The following is a 19880-nucleotide window of genomic DNA, read 5'->3' as shown; positions in this document are numbered from 1 at the left end:
GTGTGTTGGAGAAGGGCAAGAACAGCATTTCCAGGAGCACTTGCAAATCACACCACGTCGTTTAAAAAACCAAAGGTATGAGAAAAGGCAACAGGCCTATGAAATTGACCCCGTAAATGCTTAGCTTTTCCTGTTCCAGTCTCAGGAACTTTTGCTCCTCTCTCAGCAAAACTTACAGGGCAAGTTCAGGCACTCAGATTACAACCAACTGCCCAAACCAGACCTAGACCTGCCCAAACACCCAAAGAGTCTAGAGAACTTAAAGCTACCACTCCCCACCTTCCTATCCCCCCTAAAAGAAACAGAGTGTTAATGTTATGAATATCTACTCCCTACCCCACCCTGAATCTACTCCCAAAATCCCCTCTTGGGGATTCTGAAGCAACTATTTTTCAAGTCTTGCTTTAAGGAAGTTTGCCCAATTTTTCAATTAATGTTTAGTGTTTTATCCACCAGCCAGGTGGAATGATTAATAACAACATAAACAGTTTCAAAGCAAAATAGTTTGGTAGGGCTTTTTCTGTAAAGGGCCACAGATCACTGTGGTACCCAACTGTTCGGAGTTGGTTCCTGTAAATCCTCAGGAGAAAACAGCCTTGAGTTCTTCAGGCCCAAGGGAAGAAAGATGGTCTCAAGACCCCTACTGGTCCATGTACAGGAAGAAGCTGTCCTCATAACAAGTCAGGTATGGAAGCACAGCCCAATGTGTAGCATCAGAGAGGAAGAAGGCCATGCAGTCCACCAACTTCACTTGACTGATGAAGAGAAAATAAAACCGAGGTCAATGGCTTGCCCCAAATCACACAGCTTGATCTAGAGCTGCGTGTGAAACCAAAGCCTCTCGCTCCTGAGTCTTGTGCTCTTTACCGCTCACCACTATGTCACACACGACTCAGTGTGCATCAATAATGATAATGACGAATCTAAACAGGGAGAAACCCAGAGATAAAAGCCATGGGAATCAGGACTCCATTTTAGAGACTGAGGTATCCCAGCTCAATGGCAGGAAAGAACAATTCAGGGCCAATTTATTTTGAAAACATATTTTAACCATATATTTGCTTAGTTCGGTGGCTTCTAGAATTTTGGGATTTGAAGCCAATCAATACAATCTTGGGGGGGGGGGCTGACCATACTTTGTTAGCCTATTTCCACATTTTAAAAAAAGATCACTAACCTCGTTGCTAAAGCCTACTGTAGACATCACACCCTACAGGAATCAACCCAACAGATGAAAGTTTAATGCAATCCAAAACATCTTATTACAGCAGGTGCCCCTTGTCATGGTTACTTTGTGTCACACACAAAGGAAGGAACCTTGAAAAGTCCTTTTATGGCCCAATATAAAGAAGCCAACCTTGGTCCTGATGCTTTCTCTTCTCTTGCCACCATCCCAACCCCCATCACCCCTAGTTCTCTCATGGACAGTAGAGAAACATGAAGCCTCACAACTAAGTACTGTCTCAGTGTGGTTTTCCTGGTCCCTCCTACTTGAGAGAGCTCCAAGAGTCCTGTATTTTAGCCAGCCCAGAATTTCTGCCAGTAGGCATTCCCATAATAAGCTCAAGATTCCTGTATTTGTTTCCCAGGAGTCGGAAATATCATTTGATATTTCCATAGCAAGAACTAACAGCCAAATTTCTACAGTCAAATCCATTTTGATCCTGGGCTACATATTCTATTTCATTTTTTACTTTGATGAGCTGATACTACTCTCAAGGTACTACGGCTAAAAGCATCCCAAATAAAAAGCTTTGCATAAGGTTCAAGTGCATAGGTGACCAAAAAGTATTTCATCAGTAGCAGGATTCAACACCTTGAGACACAGTATTACTTATGGAAAGCAATAAACGAAAAGTTTGCCTGCTGGGATCTTCTCGCTCCTGTGAAAAAGACAGAGCCACAACACAAACACTTAGCTAATCTTTAGTTCATAAAGGCAGAGTCAAATGAGAACATTACCACCTTAGCTGTGTCAATCAATTCTCTGCAAAACAGTCTTAATCCAAGACTGAGAAAGGGGCAGAACAAGACCCTGTTATTTAAGAATGCTTAAGAATAAGGGTTCATGGTCTGACAAGAGCTTTATCCTTAAGTAGCAAAGAGGAATTCATATCAAAATCTATCCACCTACATCCTTCATGGAGACTACCACAAAACTGCAAGTTGTGCGGTCTCTTCCACAAGTGAATGCTCACCAGCCCATTCTCTGGGCATCAGGGGAGTGAGGAGGCAACTGAACTGAAGTTGAATAGGAACCCATGTTGTATTAAGTGCTAGGTATGGTGATGTTAAAAGTGAATCCAAAAATTCACCCAGAGGCAGCACAAACAAGCTTCCAGACAGGGACTACATCTATTTTTCTACCATTTACTCAGCACAGAGTACAGTACCTAGCATACAGAAAGTGCTCAAATATTTAACGACTGAAAAACAGAAATCACTTTATGGCAAAAGTTGGTTTTATCCCCCCCTAAAAACAAAGTGTTTGCCTGAATATCCCCAAACCAGCTGAATTCAAATTAATTTTTGCTTTTAAATGAGTCTTGACTTACCCCCAAATTATTTCTTCTAATAGTTTAAGAAAGGTAAATGGCTCAGACTCCCTCCCCTCAAGGGGAAAGAGATGTAATATGTCACTTATCCAGAGACAAGAGAATGTTCTCTTTTCGAAGACAAACTTATCCTCTAGAACCAGAAATTCCATTTAAAATTCCCGTTTCTTGACCAAACACAACATTATAGACAATGTGGAGTCAAGGCACAGAGCTCTAAATCTGCCATTTAACACAGCTATTTTCAAAATTCCCAGCTCAAGAGAAGAGAAAAGCAGTTCTAGGATGAGGAAGGAACACAGCTAATCAGTGAACAAAATCTCGTAACAGGAAGGTACAACTGGGTACTGCTGGGGGCTGGGGCCATGAAGAGTTTTTCCCCTCTTTCAAAAGATACACGACTCCATAGAATATCCAGTATTCCTGACTATACTGAAGAAAGAACATGAACAGGTACTCAGAGCAAAATAAACAGAATGCATAAAAATGTACCTAAAAGTTGTCATTTCTAAGCAAACATCAAATATCATTATAGGTGATATCTTTATTATCTTGGAAGATAGAAAAAAATGGAACATACCTTAAAATGCAAAGAAAAAAAATAGATGACCTCTATTTCAAAGCTCTAAAATGACTGACGACAAAACAGGAAACTAGCCTTTTTAATATCCCAGGAACAAATGATAAATTTTACCAAACCAGGCCTTTAGGAGAAAGTCCCTCACAAGATCATGAAAGATGTCAGCTTCTCTTTAAATTGAGCTGTTTTCCCAAAGTTCAATTAACAAAAGAAGTGTTAACAAGATTCAACATGTAAACAAAGAATGAGGCCAGTCTTCCTTAAAACAGAACACTTGAACCTAATATGAAATTCTCTCAGAAAGCTTCCAGTTCTTTAAAAAAAAAAAAAAAAAAAAGTTTTCTCTTACCCCCTCCCATAAAGATCCCACATTTGTCACTCAATAAAAACCCAGTAAAATAATTTCAATTCTGCAAAGCGAACAGGGTCAAAATTACTCAAGACAAACGCATCTTCAGAGCCATCAAAGAAGTCATTTATACCATCAGGAAAGTCACAAAACCAAAACAAACAGCAAACCCATTGTAGAGAAAAACTCAGCTACTGTTCTGACAACACAGAATCTATTTCAGGCTGCATAAAACATAACAAGCAAAATAAATCCAAGGTACAAGCAAAATGCCACTGCCTCCTCTTTTGTTTCGGCACAATGTAACAAGGGCAGCCTGTCTGGGGCTCTGCTCCTGCTGATACAGTATTGCTGCTTAAACCTCCCTCCTCAAGGTCACAGCCAACTTCAGCTCTGGAATAAAAGGCAGATAGTGGCAGCGATGGTTTGGGTTATCACTGGCAGAAAAGCAGAGTGTAAAAGTTTATGAGCTCATCAGGATTGTTGTACCATTACATCAGAGGCAATTATAAATGGCCAAGAGCAGGAGATGGGGAGCCAATCAGATCACAGATAGGATGTCAACCTAAGACCAACTGTCTCCTGGCTTTGACAGAAGGATTTTACCTCCATAATTCAAATCCCAAACCAAAGCAATCTGCACTTACTACTCCAATCACTCAGCTGTTTACCAGCACTTCCAGGGAGAAGCCCAGGCCACTGGGCCGACGGAGACTAAGACAGGAGATGGCCCGGGCTGCCCTGGGTGAACCGCAGCCGGCCTCTAGCTGCCCCCAAGCAGGCCCCTGCCCTCCCCCGAGATACCCCAGAGCCCGAGGGGCCCCTCCTTGAAAGCACAGATGGGGAACGGCCTAGAGGAAGGCAGGAGGGCGGGCAGAGAGGAGCGGCAGGTGAGCAAAGAATTGTTCACTCAACTCCCGAGCTCCTACCACTGCACACCACTAACCTGAGCCCCCAGCACCCCCCTCACCCCGGGCCAGGCCCTTCCCCGCACATTCTGCCCCGCACCCCCTTGAAGACCCCAGGAGTTCGAAGGGACCAGGGGAGAGGGAGAAGGGGAGCATATACCTCAGGGAAAGCCCCACACAAAGGCTGAAGGAGGGAAGGAGAGGAAGGCAGACAGGCAGCCATTTTAAGAGAAGAGCCAGACAATGGCAGCTCCCCAGCAGTGGGGGCCCCAGACTGGGGGTAGCCCAAGGCTGTGGTCTGCTCCCCGCAGCCGCCACCCACTCCCAGGACCCCGCTCGCCCCAGCCCCCTCCCCACTCAGCTGTGTACCTGCGGGGTCCGGGCGAGCGGCTGCCCCCCGCCGCCGCTGCTCCCGGGGCTCATGGGCGCGTGGTGGCTCCTTTGTTGGGCCCCTCCCGAGGCGGCTGCCGCCGCCGCCGCCGCCGCCGCCGCAGCCCCCCAGCATTGCGAGGCCATGTCCGCCGGGCCCTTGCCGGCGCCCCCGTCTTGGGGCCCGCCGCCGTAGTCGCCCCCGGGGTAGCCCTGGTAGCCCCGGGCCGAGCTGGGCGACGTGAGCAGTTGGTTGAGGGTGGGGGTGGCGGTGGGCTGGGGGGTTCCCCCGCCGGCCGCTGAGGGGCCGCCTCCCCCCATGGCCCCGAAGCGCTGCTGAGCGAAGGACGAAGACGACGAGGAGGCGGAGGCGCTGGAGGAGGGAGGCGGCTTGGAGCCGGCGGCCGCCGCCGCGCCGGAGCCCGGAGTGCCACCTCTCGGGGAGCTCAGCGCGTAGGCCTGGGGGGGCGGGGGGTAGGCGCTGCGGTTGGGGTAGTAGGAGTTGTACTGGTGGTTGGGGAAGCCGTGGTCGTGCGAGTTCTGCTGGGGCCCCGCGTAGGGCTCCAGGCCCCCGCCGCCGCCGCCGCTCTGCAGCGCTGCCAGGCCAGGGCTTTGTTGTCCGCCATGTTGTTGGTGGAAGACGGCGGCCGCCGCGGCGGCGACGGCAGACGGGCTCCGGCCGTAGGGTTGCCCGAAGCCGTAGGCTGGGGGCGGCAAGGCGGCCGCGGCTGAGTGAGGAGGCGCCCCCACCCCATCGCTGCTGCCGCCGCCGCCGCCGCCGGGCGGCTCCGTGAGGTTATTGTTCAGGGCGGGCCTAGGGCCCGCGTTCCCGTTCGAGTTCTTCAGGTCCGGCTCCGCGCCGGGCCCGCCGCCGGCGCCGGCTCCACCGCCGCCGCCACCCCCATTGCTCTCGGCCCCGTCCTGCAGCTCCTTTCCCAGCGGCTGCGGCGGCCCCACGGCGGGGCCCTCGCTTTCCTGCCCGGCGGCTGCCTTCATTTCCCCGCGCTCGGCCGCTGCCGCCGCCGCCTCGCCCCCCGCCTCCTCCCGCTGCTGCTGCTCCGCTTTCTTCAGCTCCGAGGGCGGCGGCGGCGGGTTGCCCAGGCTGCTGGCGGCGGCGGGGGCGACCTGCGCGGCCATGATCCCCGCTGTCTCGTCCGCGGAGAGACCCGGCCCTGTCTTCGTCTTCTCCCCCCCTCCCACCCCGCCCCGGGGCCGAGTCCCCCGGGCTGCCCTCCCCACCCGCCCGGGCGGGCCTCGCGGGGCTCCGCTGCTGCGCGGCGCTCGCTCGCTCGCTCCTCTCCCCCCCGCCCCGCCGGCTCAGGCTCCGGGCTGGCGGCGGCGGAGGAGGAGGAGGCGGCGGCGGCCGAGGCGCCGGCGGCTCAGCTGCTCCCGGCTCTGTAGGCTCGGGACCCGGCTCTCCCGGCTCATTCCCCCCAAGCCCTTGCCTGGGAATGAGGGGGGCGGTGGAGGCTCCGCTCCCCAGGGCCTGGCCCCGCTGTGACTCTCCGCTTTCTGCTGCCGGAGAAAGGAGGAGGGAGGGAGGGAGGGAGGCGAGGGGGAGGGGGCGGGGAGGGAGGGAGCGGGGGGAGGGGGACCCGGGACGGGCGGGCTGGAGGGCGCGCGGCAGCAGCCCGGGCGCCGGGAGGCAGAGTCGGAGCGCTGACCGGGCCGGGCGCCCTGCCTCCCCTCCCCGGCCGCGGCGCGGACCGAGGCTGCTGCGCGGCAGCGGGCTGGCGAGCGGGCGGGCGGCCGGACTGAGCGGCTAGAGCGCCCCACTCTCCTCCGAGTCCCCCTCACTCCGACACGAGGCTCAGCACTGCCATTTTACCCAGCGCCGTCGCGGCCGCCTGGCAAACCCGGAACGGAGCGCGGAGCGGGCGCAGGCCATGGAACGGACTCGCTCCCTTCCCCTCACAAAGGAGGAGGGGAGAGAACGAGCCGCGGCGGCGGCAGGCCCTCTGCCGCTTTCGCTCGGCAGCGCCGCCGCCGAAGGCTTCGGGAAAAACCCGGCCCGGAGCCCGCGCCTCCCCGGAGCCTGCTCCGCCTCCCTCCTGGCGTTCCTATCCGGGTCGGTCCCCTCCAGGCCGCACCGAGGGGAGCGGGCAGCGTGAACTTTACTCGCGGCTGCAAAATTGGCCTGAGCCCGAGACCGCGGCCGCCTCGGCCCAGGCCTGACCTCCTGGCAGCGGGCCTGGTGTCTTGGCTGCTACTTAGCACCTCTACAGCACTTTTCTTCAAAGCCTTTTACAAACCCGCTCTTAAAGACCCAGCTGAGTGAGCGAGCAGGGCCTTACATTTTACCCCCTTTGCAAATCCAGCGGAATGACAGATCATTGTTCAGACTTTCCGTTTTCCCACTCCCCTCCCTCATTAGACGGGCCTCGTAAGGCCCTGGGCGCGTGAGGTCCGATTATCCCCATTTTATAGAATTGGAAGACAGAGGTGAAGGGACTACCCTGTCAGAGGGCAGAGGAGGGTGATTTTAAAAAGTAGCAGAGTCCCCGTCTACTTAGCCTTAAAAACCAACCAAAAAACGATCAAGTCGTGCCATATTCAGCAATGGGATCAGAATGTAAGAATGGGTTTGAGATCAAAGCTGATCATCTCAACCTTAGATTATCTCAACACTAACATAAAGTGATCACCACTGAAGCTAATTTAGGGGAAAATGACAGCCTTCTAGCAGGAGAACCCAAGCCCAGTCTTTTCCTCTTAAGAGAACTTAGACCAGGGCGCCTGGGTGGCACAGCGGTTAAGCGTCTGCCTTTGGCTCAGGGCGTGATCCTGGCGTTGTGGGATCGAGCCCCACATCAGGCTCCTCCGCTATGAGCCTGCTTCTTCCTCTCCCACTCCCCCTGCTTATGTTCCCTCTCTCGCTGGCTGTCTCTATCTCTGTCAAATAAATAAATAAAATCTTTAAAAAAAAAAAAAAAGAGAACTTAGACCACAATGACCATAATCCCGGTCTCCGAAGACGATACCTATAAGACTGTGAACAGCAGACAGAAAAGGCTCCAGGGACTGGAGGAAACTGAGCATTCAAAGGAACCAATGCAGAAGAGGGATGGCCACATGGAGGGAAACCATTTTCTCCTTACTTCAAGAGAGAAAGGGGGCAGTCTAACAGGTCACTTAAAAAATGGACGCAACCAAATTTGTTTTCTATCCCCCAGTGTAAAGATTCTTCAAGGTTTACTATTATATTCCAAGAGATGCAGATTGAGCTAGAGGTATACACAGAAAACTCTAGATCTACAGCCCTACCAAATCCCAGCAACAGCCTTTTCCTCCAAGCTGACTTGGAATGCTCTGACGTGACAGGCTACAAAAGCCAGAGGGGATTCCAGCTCCTCACCAGGCCCAAGGCTGCCTTGGGAGAGGCCCAGGCCAGTGTAGTCACTGGACGCCAGGGCCTCTTTTCCCCTCAGATTTTATAAATGGAGACTTCATAGCCACAGATCCATTATCTTAGAACTTCCAGATCCTGCAGGCCTCTTGGACAAGTTCTGGCCATGCCACCGGTCACCGTGAATAATTCCAAAAACCTGAGGTCGTTACTACTCTGAAGAAAACTTAATATCATCTTACACTAAAAAGGCAAAACCTTCCTGTTAATCTAAGCCTGGTGGGTTTGTTTTTTTTTTTCCCCCTCAAGCCAAGAACCAAACTACCAGGCTCTGACTGACTGGAATGGGCCAGTGCCCTCATTTCACTCACAATCCTCAGGGGCAGCTACTCTCCTGGTGCATTAGGTCCTAGAAACCAAATTATAGGCTGCCTCATAAATGGAGCTTGGCTATTTAATCAACTGCTTCTGAGCTGGCAAACAGTCCCGAGTCCTGCACACAAATGAGGAATTTTTACATGCAATTACCCTGCCATTTTCCTCAGAGCTGGAGTGTAATGGGAAACCTGGAGCCCAGTGAAAATCTGGAAGCCAGAATGGATTTGTCTCCAGAGAAAGCCCTCATCCCCTTTTTTTCAATGGCTGTGAAATTCGGAAAGTGCCAAAATCCCTTTCCTACACGTGGGCACGCTGTTTTGAAAACAGCCACCATTTTTATCTAGCAATAAGGTAAAGTGCACAAAAATCTATCCACTTGGGCTGGAGGAGGTAATGTGGGATTTCTCCTTTATCATTTGAAAAAAAATCTCAAATCCTTTAGGGTCCTCTTCCACCCCTACCTTTAGAGCCCCATACCACTATCCCAGGGACTGCCGAGTTGAAGGGAACTTTTTTAGAAACTGGCCCATCAGCTTTCCCTAGGGGCAATGGCAGCGGGAAAGGGGGGGAGGGGAGGAGCTGGGCACGTGGCTGGCCGGAGCTCCAAGACACAGGTTTGGGGCTGCGGGTTCTCCCCGTGGAGTTTTCTCCCCCACAGCCCCAGTGTTTTAACCCCACACCCAGGCAGCTCAGGAATCCCGGCGCAGATTGGAGAACTAGGACTAGGACAGCGCTACCCTCACGAAAGCGCCTCAGCCACCAACAGCCTGATGGCAAATATGGACTGAATCGTTGACATGGAAACCGGACTAAAGTCTTGCTCGCTCCCTCACAGGAGAGTTCTTATCGCCATCCACGACCGCACAGCACTTGGCAAACGTGGACTGGATCTCCCGCCCAGCGGATCAGGCGGAGTTTCTGCGCTCAGCTTTAACTCCAGCGGCTGCTGCAGCCAAGGAGGGGGGCAGGGCTGCCAGGACAAACCGACTGAAAATGGCAGAGGATGTGCTCTCATTTTATCCGGCTTGTACAGTATGCATGGATTGGGCCCGAAATAAGGGAACAACCCTATTAAAATCCACGCAGGCAAATGCAAAATGTGGAACCGAGGCCTGGAGGACTTGCTAAGAGAGGAAAACGTTTGCTGGGAGGACAGCCCTTCCTTTCTCGCAATTTTGCTTCCCCTAAGTGTCCGAAATATAAAACTCAACAAACAAACAAAAGATCGGGCTCGGCTCCTTCCCTTCCCCACTTCTTTTGGGAAGAGGCGTTTTAAGCCCCGGGATCCTAGTGAGGGTCTGCTTCGGTTCTGAATAAGGCGCGGGGTATCGGTGGAAAGCTGGCTTGTGGCCCCCACACGCGTCCCCGCCGCGGCAAGGCAGCAGACACCCAGCGGAGCTCTCCCGAGTACGAACTGGAGCTGCGAGTTTGAGCAAAAGGGCAACTATGTCAGTTGACGGAAGCCAGAAGCAGAGTTCAAATCCTGGCGTGGATTTCCGTCTGGAACTGCCTGCTTCTTAAAGTTTGTAACTCCGTGTTCAGAAACAGCCCCAGTGGAGGCTTTGGGAGCAGTGTGAAAGTCTAGCACTACCATCTGACAGCGAGCAGCAAAACTTTGGGCTGCATATTAAGCGAGGAAAGTGGATTGAAGCGAGAGTCAAGGCAATTCATTATATTATCGGCTCCCAGATGGGAGCCGTAAGATACGAACTGGATCGCCACGGAGAAAAATGGAATGGAGTCTAAATGGCTCTCAATAGCTCTTAGCGGTAAAATTATGCCTGCCCAGCACCTAGAATCCTGAAGCAGCAACCCCAGAGGCATCGAGCTTGCCGGGCGCTCAACAATTGCTTGTGTAGATGCTTTCCTCCACTTGTCTCAAAGTTTTAAAACAGTTTGGAGGAATTTACATTTAGAATAATAAGGGAAACATTTTGAGAAATGTTAATTTTTGAATGAGGCTTTCTTTTTTTCCCCTAGGAGAAGAGTAGCTCTGCAAAAATACCTTAGGATGTAAATCAACTTGCTTTTTTTATACCAATATAAAATGAGAATTACCCACTATCAAATAAAATAAAGATCCAGGCTGGTCTGGTTTTTGGCAGATTTCAAACAAAACCCAGGTTCAATCTAACATTAGGAAATAGGTACCAACTCTCACACTCTAATATGTACCTTTTCCTTATCCATCAGTCTCATTGGTGAGCTTGCTGCCTAGTCTTTTGGAGAAGACAGAGTAAAACTACTAACAATATTTTAAAGACAAGCAAACATACCTGAACTGGAGTTTTATAAAACCACTAGGCAGATCGGGAATTTGAACTTTTCTGCTGAGCCTCACTGAAGGTTTGTATTCACTAACTGATAAAAAAAAAATAGTATATGAAAAATCTACTTGCAAAAAAGCTTGTAAGCCACTTTATAGTCCATCAGAAGAGAAACTTAATGATTTTGTATTTGGTACTTATTACACTAAGTTGTTTTTAGGTTTGGAGAGCTAAGTACCAACAATATTACCAAGAAAAGATAAGGTCAGCAATCTTAATATTGAAGGCTATTCCTCAGGAACAGGAAAAGTCTGTTATCTTTGACTTCCCATATTAAACCAATGTAGGCTGCTTTTATTTTGGTTTACTTTAAAACCAATCTAGGAAAACTTCACACATGTAGAATGATTGTAAGGGAAATTTTTGAAAGTTGAGGGTAGAGGAGAAAATCAGAAGGAAAATCAAATATTCTAGGTGGGTATTTCCTTCAGCCCTGATTGCATAAAGCTTTTGTACACTGCCATTTTACTGAGATAGGAAAAAGAGTCAGTGGGGAAATTTCTCGTAGCAACTCTGGAATGGATCTGGAATGGAGTCTTTTGCTCCAACACAAGTTCTGTAGAAGAGAGTGGGAAAGAGAAGGAAACACTGTGTGAATACTGACAAAATGGAGGGAGGCAGGCCTGCAGCTCTGTAAAACAGGATGGGAGGCTGAAACAGCAAATGTGCTGCCTGTTCTCTGCAACACAGCCCCCTCAAGAGAATACTCCAGCATGATCATCCCAGGCTTTTTATGTAAGAATCAAAGAAAATCCAAAGGAACCTATTAGGCATAAGACAGGAAGTGAATGGCCCCTAAGGGAAAGCATTCTGACTAGCTTTAATAGAATTGAAACCCAACTATCCCTACAGAAAGAAAGTGGCTTCTTCCAAAGATAAAAGAAAAGTGGACCAAACAAAAAAGTGAGCCGTGAGATACTGTAGTGGTAGTGTTGTGGCACTCCAGTGAGATGCAGAACGTACCAATGACACCAAAGGAAAGCTGCCAGGAAAAACTACAGTGGGTTTTGGCACTTTGCCAAATTATCACTTTCTGCCTGGAAATTTAACAACATTGGATTCAGAAGCTACCAGAGGGGCTGGAGGGTGGGGACGGGCAGGTTAGTGCTCATCGGCCTACTCCTCCAAAGATACTACTGGAAACCTGTGTACAAATGTGTTGTTCAGCCAGTCTTGCTGAGGGAGAAAACAGGAGACAAAGGAGAAACAACCCAACACACTTCATCGAGCCTAGCCGGCCAGCCATTGAAAAACAGCACTGAACCCCCACCACACACACATACACATACTCCTCTCTACCATAGTGTGTTTTCATTAATAGAATCTATCCACGAACTACCCTCAAATAGAAGAATATACAATGCCGTGCGACATTAAGCATTATTTTTGTCCTGAACACCAAGCCCAGGATGTAGATGATACATTTCTTAAATGTGAGGTCCCTTTTGACTCAGAACAGTCCAAGAACTCATTTATTTTTTTTACCTGACCAACCACAGCTACCTAAAAATATGGATATTCTGTCCAGCAAAAACTGGAGTTTATGGCTAATGTCGTGTTTCCCCTTTAGCCCAGCCAAAGTTGGAAGTCTGGTGTATTCTAGAAAAGGAGTATTATAGTTGACTCCACACCTACTCTCTGTTTTTTTATGAACTAGCAGCCAGTGTTTCTAAGATGGAATCATGGGAGAGTTGGAGTACTACATGGCCTTCAAAAAGATCTTCTCTAGGAAAATACTTAGAGGTAAAGAGGTAACCCTGACTGGCTACTGAGGATTCTTAGTAAATCCATCATTAGCATAATTTGTAACTGATCGTGGAGGGGTTTGATAGAAACCATTTTTATAAACTTAACCAAATACTATAGATCACGGGCACTCAGTTTCCCCCTTGAATATTCCCCTTTCATGGTGAAGCAACTTTACCGTATGCACCTGACCTTCTCCAGCAATCCTTGAGTTGCATGTGCTGTTCTGACCCAATTTATACCAAAATGGGTCTTCTGAGGCTCAGAAATCTTGCGAGCATGTCACTATTTCAACTGGAAGTAAATAGCATGACTATTGCTAATAATAAGATCATTCCAAAGCCATATTTATATACTTCATTCAGTACCTTGTTCCTTGCTTTTTTTTTTTTTTTTTTAAGATTTTATTTACTTATTTGAGAAAGAGAACACAAGTTGGGGAGGGGGGATGTGGAGGGAGAGGGAGAAGCAGACTACCTGCTGAGTAAGGAGCCTGAAGCCCAGGGCCCTGAGATCATGACCTCAGCTGAAGGCAGATGCTTAACTGACTAAGCCACCCAGACATCCTTCTTGTCCCTTGCTATATATATATATATATATTTTTTTTTTTTTTTAAGGTTTTATTTATTTATTTGACAGAGAGAGTGAGAGAGCACAAGCAGGGGGAACAGTAGAGGGAGAGGGAGAAGCAGGGCTGGATCCCAGGACCCTGGGATCATGACCTGAGCCAAAGGCAGATGCTTAACTCTCTGAGCTACCCATAGCTCATAGCTATGCTATGTTTGGCATAGACTTTTTTTTTTAAGATTTATTTATTTATTTTTAGAGAGAGAGAGGGCATGATCAGGAGAGGGAGAGGGAAAGAGAATCTCTAGCAGACTCCACGCTGAGTGTGGAGCCTGACGTAGGGATCTAGCTCACCACCCTGAGATTTCCTGAACCAGAGCCAAGAGTTGGAAGCCACCCAGATGCCTCTTTGGCATAGACATTTCTAAAGTCCCAGAGTAAAACTCATAGGACAGCCTTGTGATAGCAAGAGTGCTAAGACTAAATGCAATAACAAACAGGAACAGTCATGCTGAGCCATAACCACTCACTGACATCACCTTTTGACTGCCTGTGAGTGATTCATATTCTCAATGATCTGCTAATTGAAGATTAATTAACTTAGTAGGCTCTTCACCGTTGCGCATTATAGGATCTGACCTAGTGTCTCCCTTACCTCTACCCCGCACACGAACACATACACACACACACTCTGACATCACGATGCCAAAATGAGAAATATTTGATAGGAACAACAGGAGAAACATTTTCTAAACAACTAAAAATATGAAGGGGACTGGATAATAAAGGACACTTGTTTTCTACTTTATTTAAGGTTTTTACTTCTATACTTCAACCCCAGGACACACACACACAAATATACACAAACACAAATATACATATTCCACATACATAAAGAATTCAGAGAATTCTTTATAAAATAGGTTTTTAAAAAAAGGCTTCTTCATTTTTTTTTAAAAAAGGGATCACAGGTGCCAGCCAGGATTAGGGTTATACCAAACATTACCAAACATATTCTGTGCTGCCATTTTCCAAACTAAGTGAAACAGAACAAAAACATGGAGAAGGAATTTATAGGAATGGAGTACTACAAAGACAGATGAAAACTCTGTTAGGGGTCTTCTTTTGGGAGATGAGTGGGGTGGGGGTGAGTTAGGAAGGACAAGATTTAAAGGAGGATGACCTACCTAATATTCAAGGCAAAGAGCCTACCATTTGAGAGAGCTATCTCAACATTTGAGACAAATGTCCAGACTTTCATTTTAAGTCAGATTTCCAAATGGCTGAATTCGTTTATAAACCGTAATGATCAAGATTTTATTTTTTAAAAAGATTTTATTTATTTATGTGAGAGAGAGAAATCACAAGAAGGGCGAAGGGGAGAGGGAGAGGGAGAAGCAGGCTCCCGCTGTGCAAGGAGCCTGATGCGGGGCTCAATCTCAGGACCCTGGGATCATGACCTGAGCCGAAGGCAGACGTTTATCCGACTGAGCCACCAGGCACCTCCAAGATTTTAAACAGACTCAGGAAATCTAATCATGTGAACTATGTATGCTCAGATGCATCAGAACAGAGGCTCTCCATGAGTCAACTGACTATCTCTGGGCTATGATGCTTTAAAACCAGTCTAGAATTTTCCACTTTTTGATTTGGGATATAAATTCTCTCATTGAGTTTACTATGAATGGGAGCCCTTGGACATCACTCTGCTGTGATGTCCGATATTGCATATACACTACCTTTGTACCTCCTATAAAGTACTGTAGGCTGATGTCTACCTAAGAGGAAAGACGATGCCTCCAAAATAGTAGAGGCTTTTTTTCATTCAAAATCTATAAGTTCTTAGCGCTCAGGTCAAGATCCCTCATTTTCAAACAAAGCTGATGAAGAAAGAGAAAAGAGAAACAAAAACTTAAGACACGGCGATACCCATTCTATAGGTCCTTGAGATTTGGGTGAGTACAGAGAAAATAATGGATGATAAAAGTGCTGTGAGATCACTGGCCTAGTTATCAAAGGTATTATTATTAATAATACTAATGCTCTTAGATGCAGGTTCTGTTTTAGTCATTCTCTTCCCCTAGTGAGAATTAAGAGAAGTGAATTAGGAGAACTTCTCCTGCTCCTCCCTCTTTTCTCTCTTCCCTCTTTTTTGGTCTCAGGGTCACATAGGCTCTCATGTCTGGCACCTGTGCTTGGACTAAACAGTACAAAAGTGTCCACGAGGTACGACTTATGCCACGTGGCTGCTCTCAGAGCTCCGGCTCCCGCACGTAACACCGCTCCTAACAGGGGCTCCCGCGTAGACTGGAACCCGGTGCTCCTCGGGCAGCTCTGTGGAATCATGAGACACTTGCTCTACCTACTTGGCTGACTCCAAGTTTAGGACGGTCTTTGGTCTTTTTAACAAGAGAAACGACTGTCCGCCAAAATGAATGGCTAAGATGCACCAAATCAAATAATGTCCTTAATTGGAAAGATGAGGAAGAAAAGAACAAGCCGGACTTAGTGTCCCTTTAACTGCAGCTCTGCAACAGAACCCTGGTGCTGGATGAGGAAACAGCACACAGCCTTCCAACCTTTTGATCCTTGCTGTTGAGGACAAGAATTTGATCTTTAGGTCAGTGTTTGGAGGGTTTCAAAATGAGTGACCTGGGAAGTCCCCAGCCAGCAGCTAGCACTTCCTCACTCCAAGAACGTGTGGCTTTTCCTGGCAGGGGGCTGGTGTCTCCAGTTCAGTCTCTTTGAGCACCGCGTGCAGCAGGGATGAGAAAACAGAACAGTTAACAGAAGAAATTCTAAATATTCAAAGCTGCATTGAACAGGTAGAACCCCTTGTTTTCTTTATCAAATTTGAAAATACGTGTTCGAGAAAACTCTTTGTAAAGTAGGTTTTTAAAAAAGGTCATCTTCAAAACCAGTTTTCCGTAGGAGTGATGTTTACCTTAAACTCTAAACATTATAAAAGTTGGAGTGATGTTTACCTTAAACTCTAAACATTTACCAGTTGACAGCATTAGAATCTTCTATAATTTAAAAATCAAATAGGGAAGAAAACAAAGTCTCGTCTCCATACTGCTTAGGCCTTCATATAGGTGATGAAGAGTACATGGTGATAGGATGTGTTGGCAAGAGGTTAAATTTATAAAAGTGTAAATAAAGGGAAGAAATCCATTTTACTAATGCTGCATGGCGGGAACTTGCCAGTGACAATGTTTGCCACATTTTCTTCCAGAAACCAGGAAACACAAGGAGATGAAGTCAGCGTAAAAGTCAAAAGCATATGAAAAGTAAACAGACACATTGGGCAGCCTCTGTATCTCTGTAACTTCCAGAGAAGAGCCCAAGCATAACATAAGAGAACAAGTCACCTGGGTACTCACCTAGCAGTGCAGGCCATGGACCTACTAGGTCAGAGAGCCTCAAGAAGGAAGGAGTGACAATTCTTGCACCAGCCCAAGCCGCGTGCCTGGGGTGTCATGTCGTTTGCAGCAGGAATCCCTCTTCCACGGGGAGCTTTTAAGGAGCAGCTCCGTTCCAAAACAGGGTTTTCCAAATTGCCTCTCTCTCTAGGCTTCCCCAAGGGCCAGGCATTAGGAGAACTTGCCTGCGGTACCTGTAAAGGGAAAGGAAAATAACAGAGGCCCTAAAATGAAAGTAAGCAACTCAGTTTGAAAATTTTTTCAACAGAAGTAAAGATCCTTGTTGTTGAATTATTTCAGCTTCACACTTAAGAACCAAGGAGACTGGGGCGCCTGACTGGTTCATTCAAGAGCATGTGACTCTTGATCTTGGAGTCATGAGTTCAAGCCCGACGTTGGGTGTAGAGATTACCTAAATAAACAAAATGTAAAAAAAAAAAGAGAGAATCAAGGAGACAAAAATTCCTTATCGAATATCTGAACTTCTACTTTGAATTCCTTCATATCAGAACGAATTAAAAAAATAACTCTATGTATGAAAAATTATATTTCATATGGATTTTACTAGAGCTCTAAACAACAATGCCTTTTTCAAATGGATAAAGAAAAATAATCTTAAAGAAGCGCTCCTGGGACGCCTGGGTGGCTCAGTCAGTTAAGCATCTGCCTTCGGCTCAGATCATGATCCTGGGGTCCTAGGATTGAGCTTCTCCCTCTGCCCCTCCCCCTGCTCATGCTCTCTCTCAAATAAATAAATAAAATCTTTAAAAAAATAATAGTAATCTTATGAGTGACCACTATGTGCACACCATATAGTCTCTAATACTCACAAAATCCACTGAGATAGATAGCATTGTCTCCAATCTAGAAACGACGATACTGACACTCAGATAAAGTAATCCAAGGCCCTGACACCGGTAAATGACAGAGTCAGGATTCAAACCTAGCTCTCTTACAAATTCCAAATCTTAACTTTTCAATAAAAATAGATAATAAATTCCATAGTGTACTTTAGTAATGTGCTTTTTCAAGACATTAGTATAAACTGTTATTAAAAGCATCATATATATATATATGCCACTATACATATAAATGCCACTATCAAGTATGAGGTCAAAATAAAACTATTTAACTGGTCTTTTCACTTTATTATTATTTTTAAAGATTTATTTACTTATTTCAAAGGGAGAAAGCACAAGTGGGGATGGGGGGAGGGACTGGCAGAGGAAGAGGGAGAAACTCAAGCAGACTCCGCACTGAGAGTGGAGACTGATGCGGGGCTCTATCTCAGGACTCTGAGATCAGACTTGACCAAAAACAAGAGTCAGACTCCTTCATCAACTGTGCCACCCAGGCGCCCCAGATCTCTTAACTTTAGTTCAGAGCTGACATAATACTGATCCCAATCAGACAATAAACATAATTTCATTGGGTGTCTTAGAGTCTCTCTATTCAAAATGTGGTTCTAAGACTAGAAGTTTCAGATTCACCTAGGAGCTTCTTAGAAATGCACAATGTCAGGTCCCATTTCAGACCTTCTGAAACATAATCTGCATTCTTTTTTTTTTTTTTTTAAGATTTTATGTATTTATTCGACAGAGATAGAGACAGCCAGCGGGAGAGGGAACACAAGCAGGGGGAGTGGGAGAGGAAGAAGCAGGCTCCTAGTGGAGGAGCCTGATGTGGGGCTCGATCCCATAACGCCGGGATCACGCCCTGAGCTGAAGGCAGACGCTTAACGACTGCACCACCCAGGCGCCCCCGTAATCTGCATCCTGACAAGATCCTTAGGTGCTTTGTATGAAACTTAAAGTTTAAGTGGCACTGTCTTAGAGATGGGTGATTCCAGAAAAAGGGATACCTTTCCCCCATACTGAGGCCGTCCTTATTCCTAAGACCAGGGAGGGAGGGAATGGTAAGAATAAACTCACATTATTACCTTTCCTCTCTGTTTTTTAACTAAATGTTCATCAGTCATTCTTTTTTTTTTTTTTAGTAACAGCTTTGTTGAGGTATATTAAAACTCACCCATTAAAGTGCACAATTCAATGGTTTTTAGCTTACTCAGAGTTGTGCAACTGTCACCACAATTTTAGAACATTTCATCACCCCCAAATGAAACCCCATACTCTTTAGCAGTCACCCCCATTCGCCCCAGCCCCAACCCTAGGCAACCACTAATCTTTCTGTCTCTACAGGTTTGCCTCTTTTGGACCTCTCATGCAATACAATACAAAACAATATATGGTCTTTTGTGATTGGCTTCTTTCACTTACCATGTTCTCAGACTTCATCCATGTTGTTCATCAGTCCGTCTTAATCCTTCCTCATAAGTGGTAGTTACTCCTTCAACAGAGGTGTGGGTGCCAGGCAATGGGACCCATCAGCCACTCCTCCCTGGGCAACTCCCGAGTGCCCCTGCTCCCCTAGGAGAAGCCTTGCTCTTCCCATTACTAGCTGTCCTAATAAGGAGGTCTTTCACAGAGTTCCCTTTTCCCATCTTCTCCCTGGGATTTCGCAGCTCAAGTACAGCTGGCCCTTGGCCAAGTTTCTCTCCACAACACCTGCAGCCACTACCAGTGCTGCCACCTTATGCCCATTTCTTGAAGCAGTGGACACGGGGTCAGGCACTGTCTTCCTCCCCAGAGCCCTGCTCTTTGCTGTTTCCCCAGCAGTCAAGGTTGTGACTCATGACAGAGTGTGACCAGGAGAGGTCGAGGGTGTGCTGTGTGGAAACACACTCCTGGTACCTTCAAACAACCGACAGGCAGAGAAAGAAACAAGTGCAAACGCACTTGGGGCTAAAGGGGACATGATTTTGCAATCTCTCTTCCTGATTCTCTCGGCTGTTTCTCCAGCTACCATTTCTCTTCCTCTCTTCAGTTCACTTTCATTTCCCTATGCTAGTCTTCACAGAATAGGGAACCTAAACATCTCTCCCCTTTCCTTTCTACCTGGATTGTTTTCTCTTGTGCTTCCAGTAGCACAACGGTTGGGTACTTAGGCATTTGGGTATGCCAAGTTACTTCTTAAAAGACAGAGTCGGTCTCTACATTCTGCCCCGCTAAACAGCAGATCAAGGAAAAGGTTTTTTTTTGTTCTCCAAAATCAAGATGCTCTTTAATAAATGAAGAATTCTTGATACGAAACGTAAATGATCAGTCCCAAAGAAAAACTAGCATAATAACAAAAACACTTCCCCTTGTTGCTGGCAGCCGGATTTGGAACCTTGCCTGAGTTCATCTCGGGGTATGTAGCTTGACTGCAGATTGTCGTACACTGCCCTGTACTCCCTGAGCAGCCCAGATGTCCCCAGGCCATGCCCTTAGCCCT

At 47.3% G+C, this 19880-nt stretch overlaps 1 protein-coding gene across 3 annotated transcripts in view; it reads right to left on the bottom strand.

Annotated features, from left to right (window-relative positions):
* ARID1A (AT-rich interaction domain 1A) overlaps positions 1 to 19093 on the bottom strand; it is an 80316-nt gene extending 61223 nt beyond the window's left edge. Inside the window, exons 1-2 of one of the 3 annotated variants that reach the window (XM_040619069.1) lie at positions 18824 to 19093; positions 16509 to 16741 (exon numbers count right to left, since the gene is read on the bottom strand). Coding sequence is in view for 2 of the 3 variants with exons in the window: in XM_040619067.1 (XP_040475001.1) it covers positions 4762 to 5898 (1137 nt within the window). In the remaining variant the exon portion in view is untranslated. Of the gene's footprint in view, positions 1 to 4761; positions 5899 to 16508; positions 16742 to 18823 lie in introns of those variants that run through there. The other 2 variants (XM_040619067.1, XM_040619068.1) reach the window with 2 other exon arrangements.
* Between the last annotated feature and the right edge of the window lie 787 nt (positions 19094 to 19880).

This window comes from Ursus maritimus, unplaced genomic scaffold (genome assembly GCF_017311325.1).
Source record: "Ursus maritimus isolate PB19 unplaced genomic scaffold, ASM1731132v1 scaffold_32, whole genome shotgun sequence".
Taxonomy (NCBI): Eukaryota; Metazoa; Chordata; class Mammalia; order Carnivora; family Ursidae; genus Ursus; species Ursus maritimus.
This window is presented reverse-complemented; position numbering and strand designations above follow the sequence as displayed.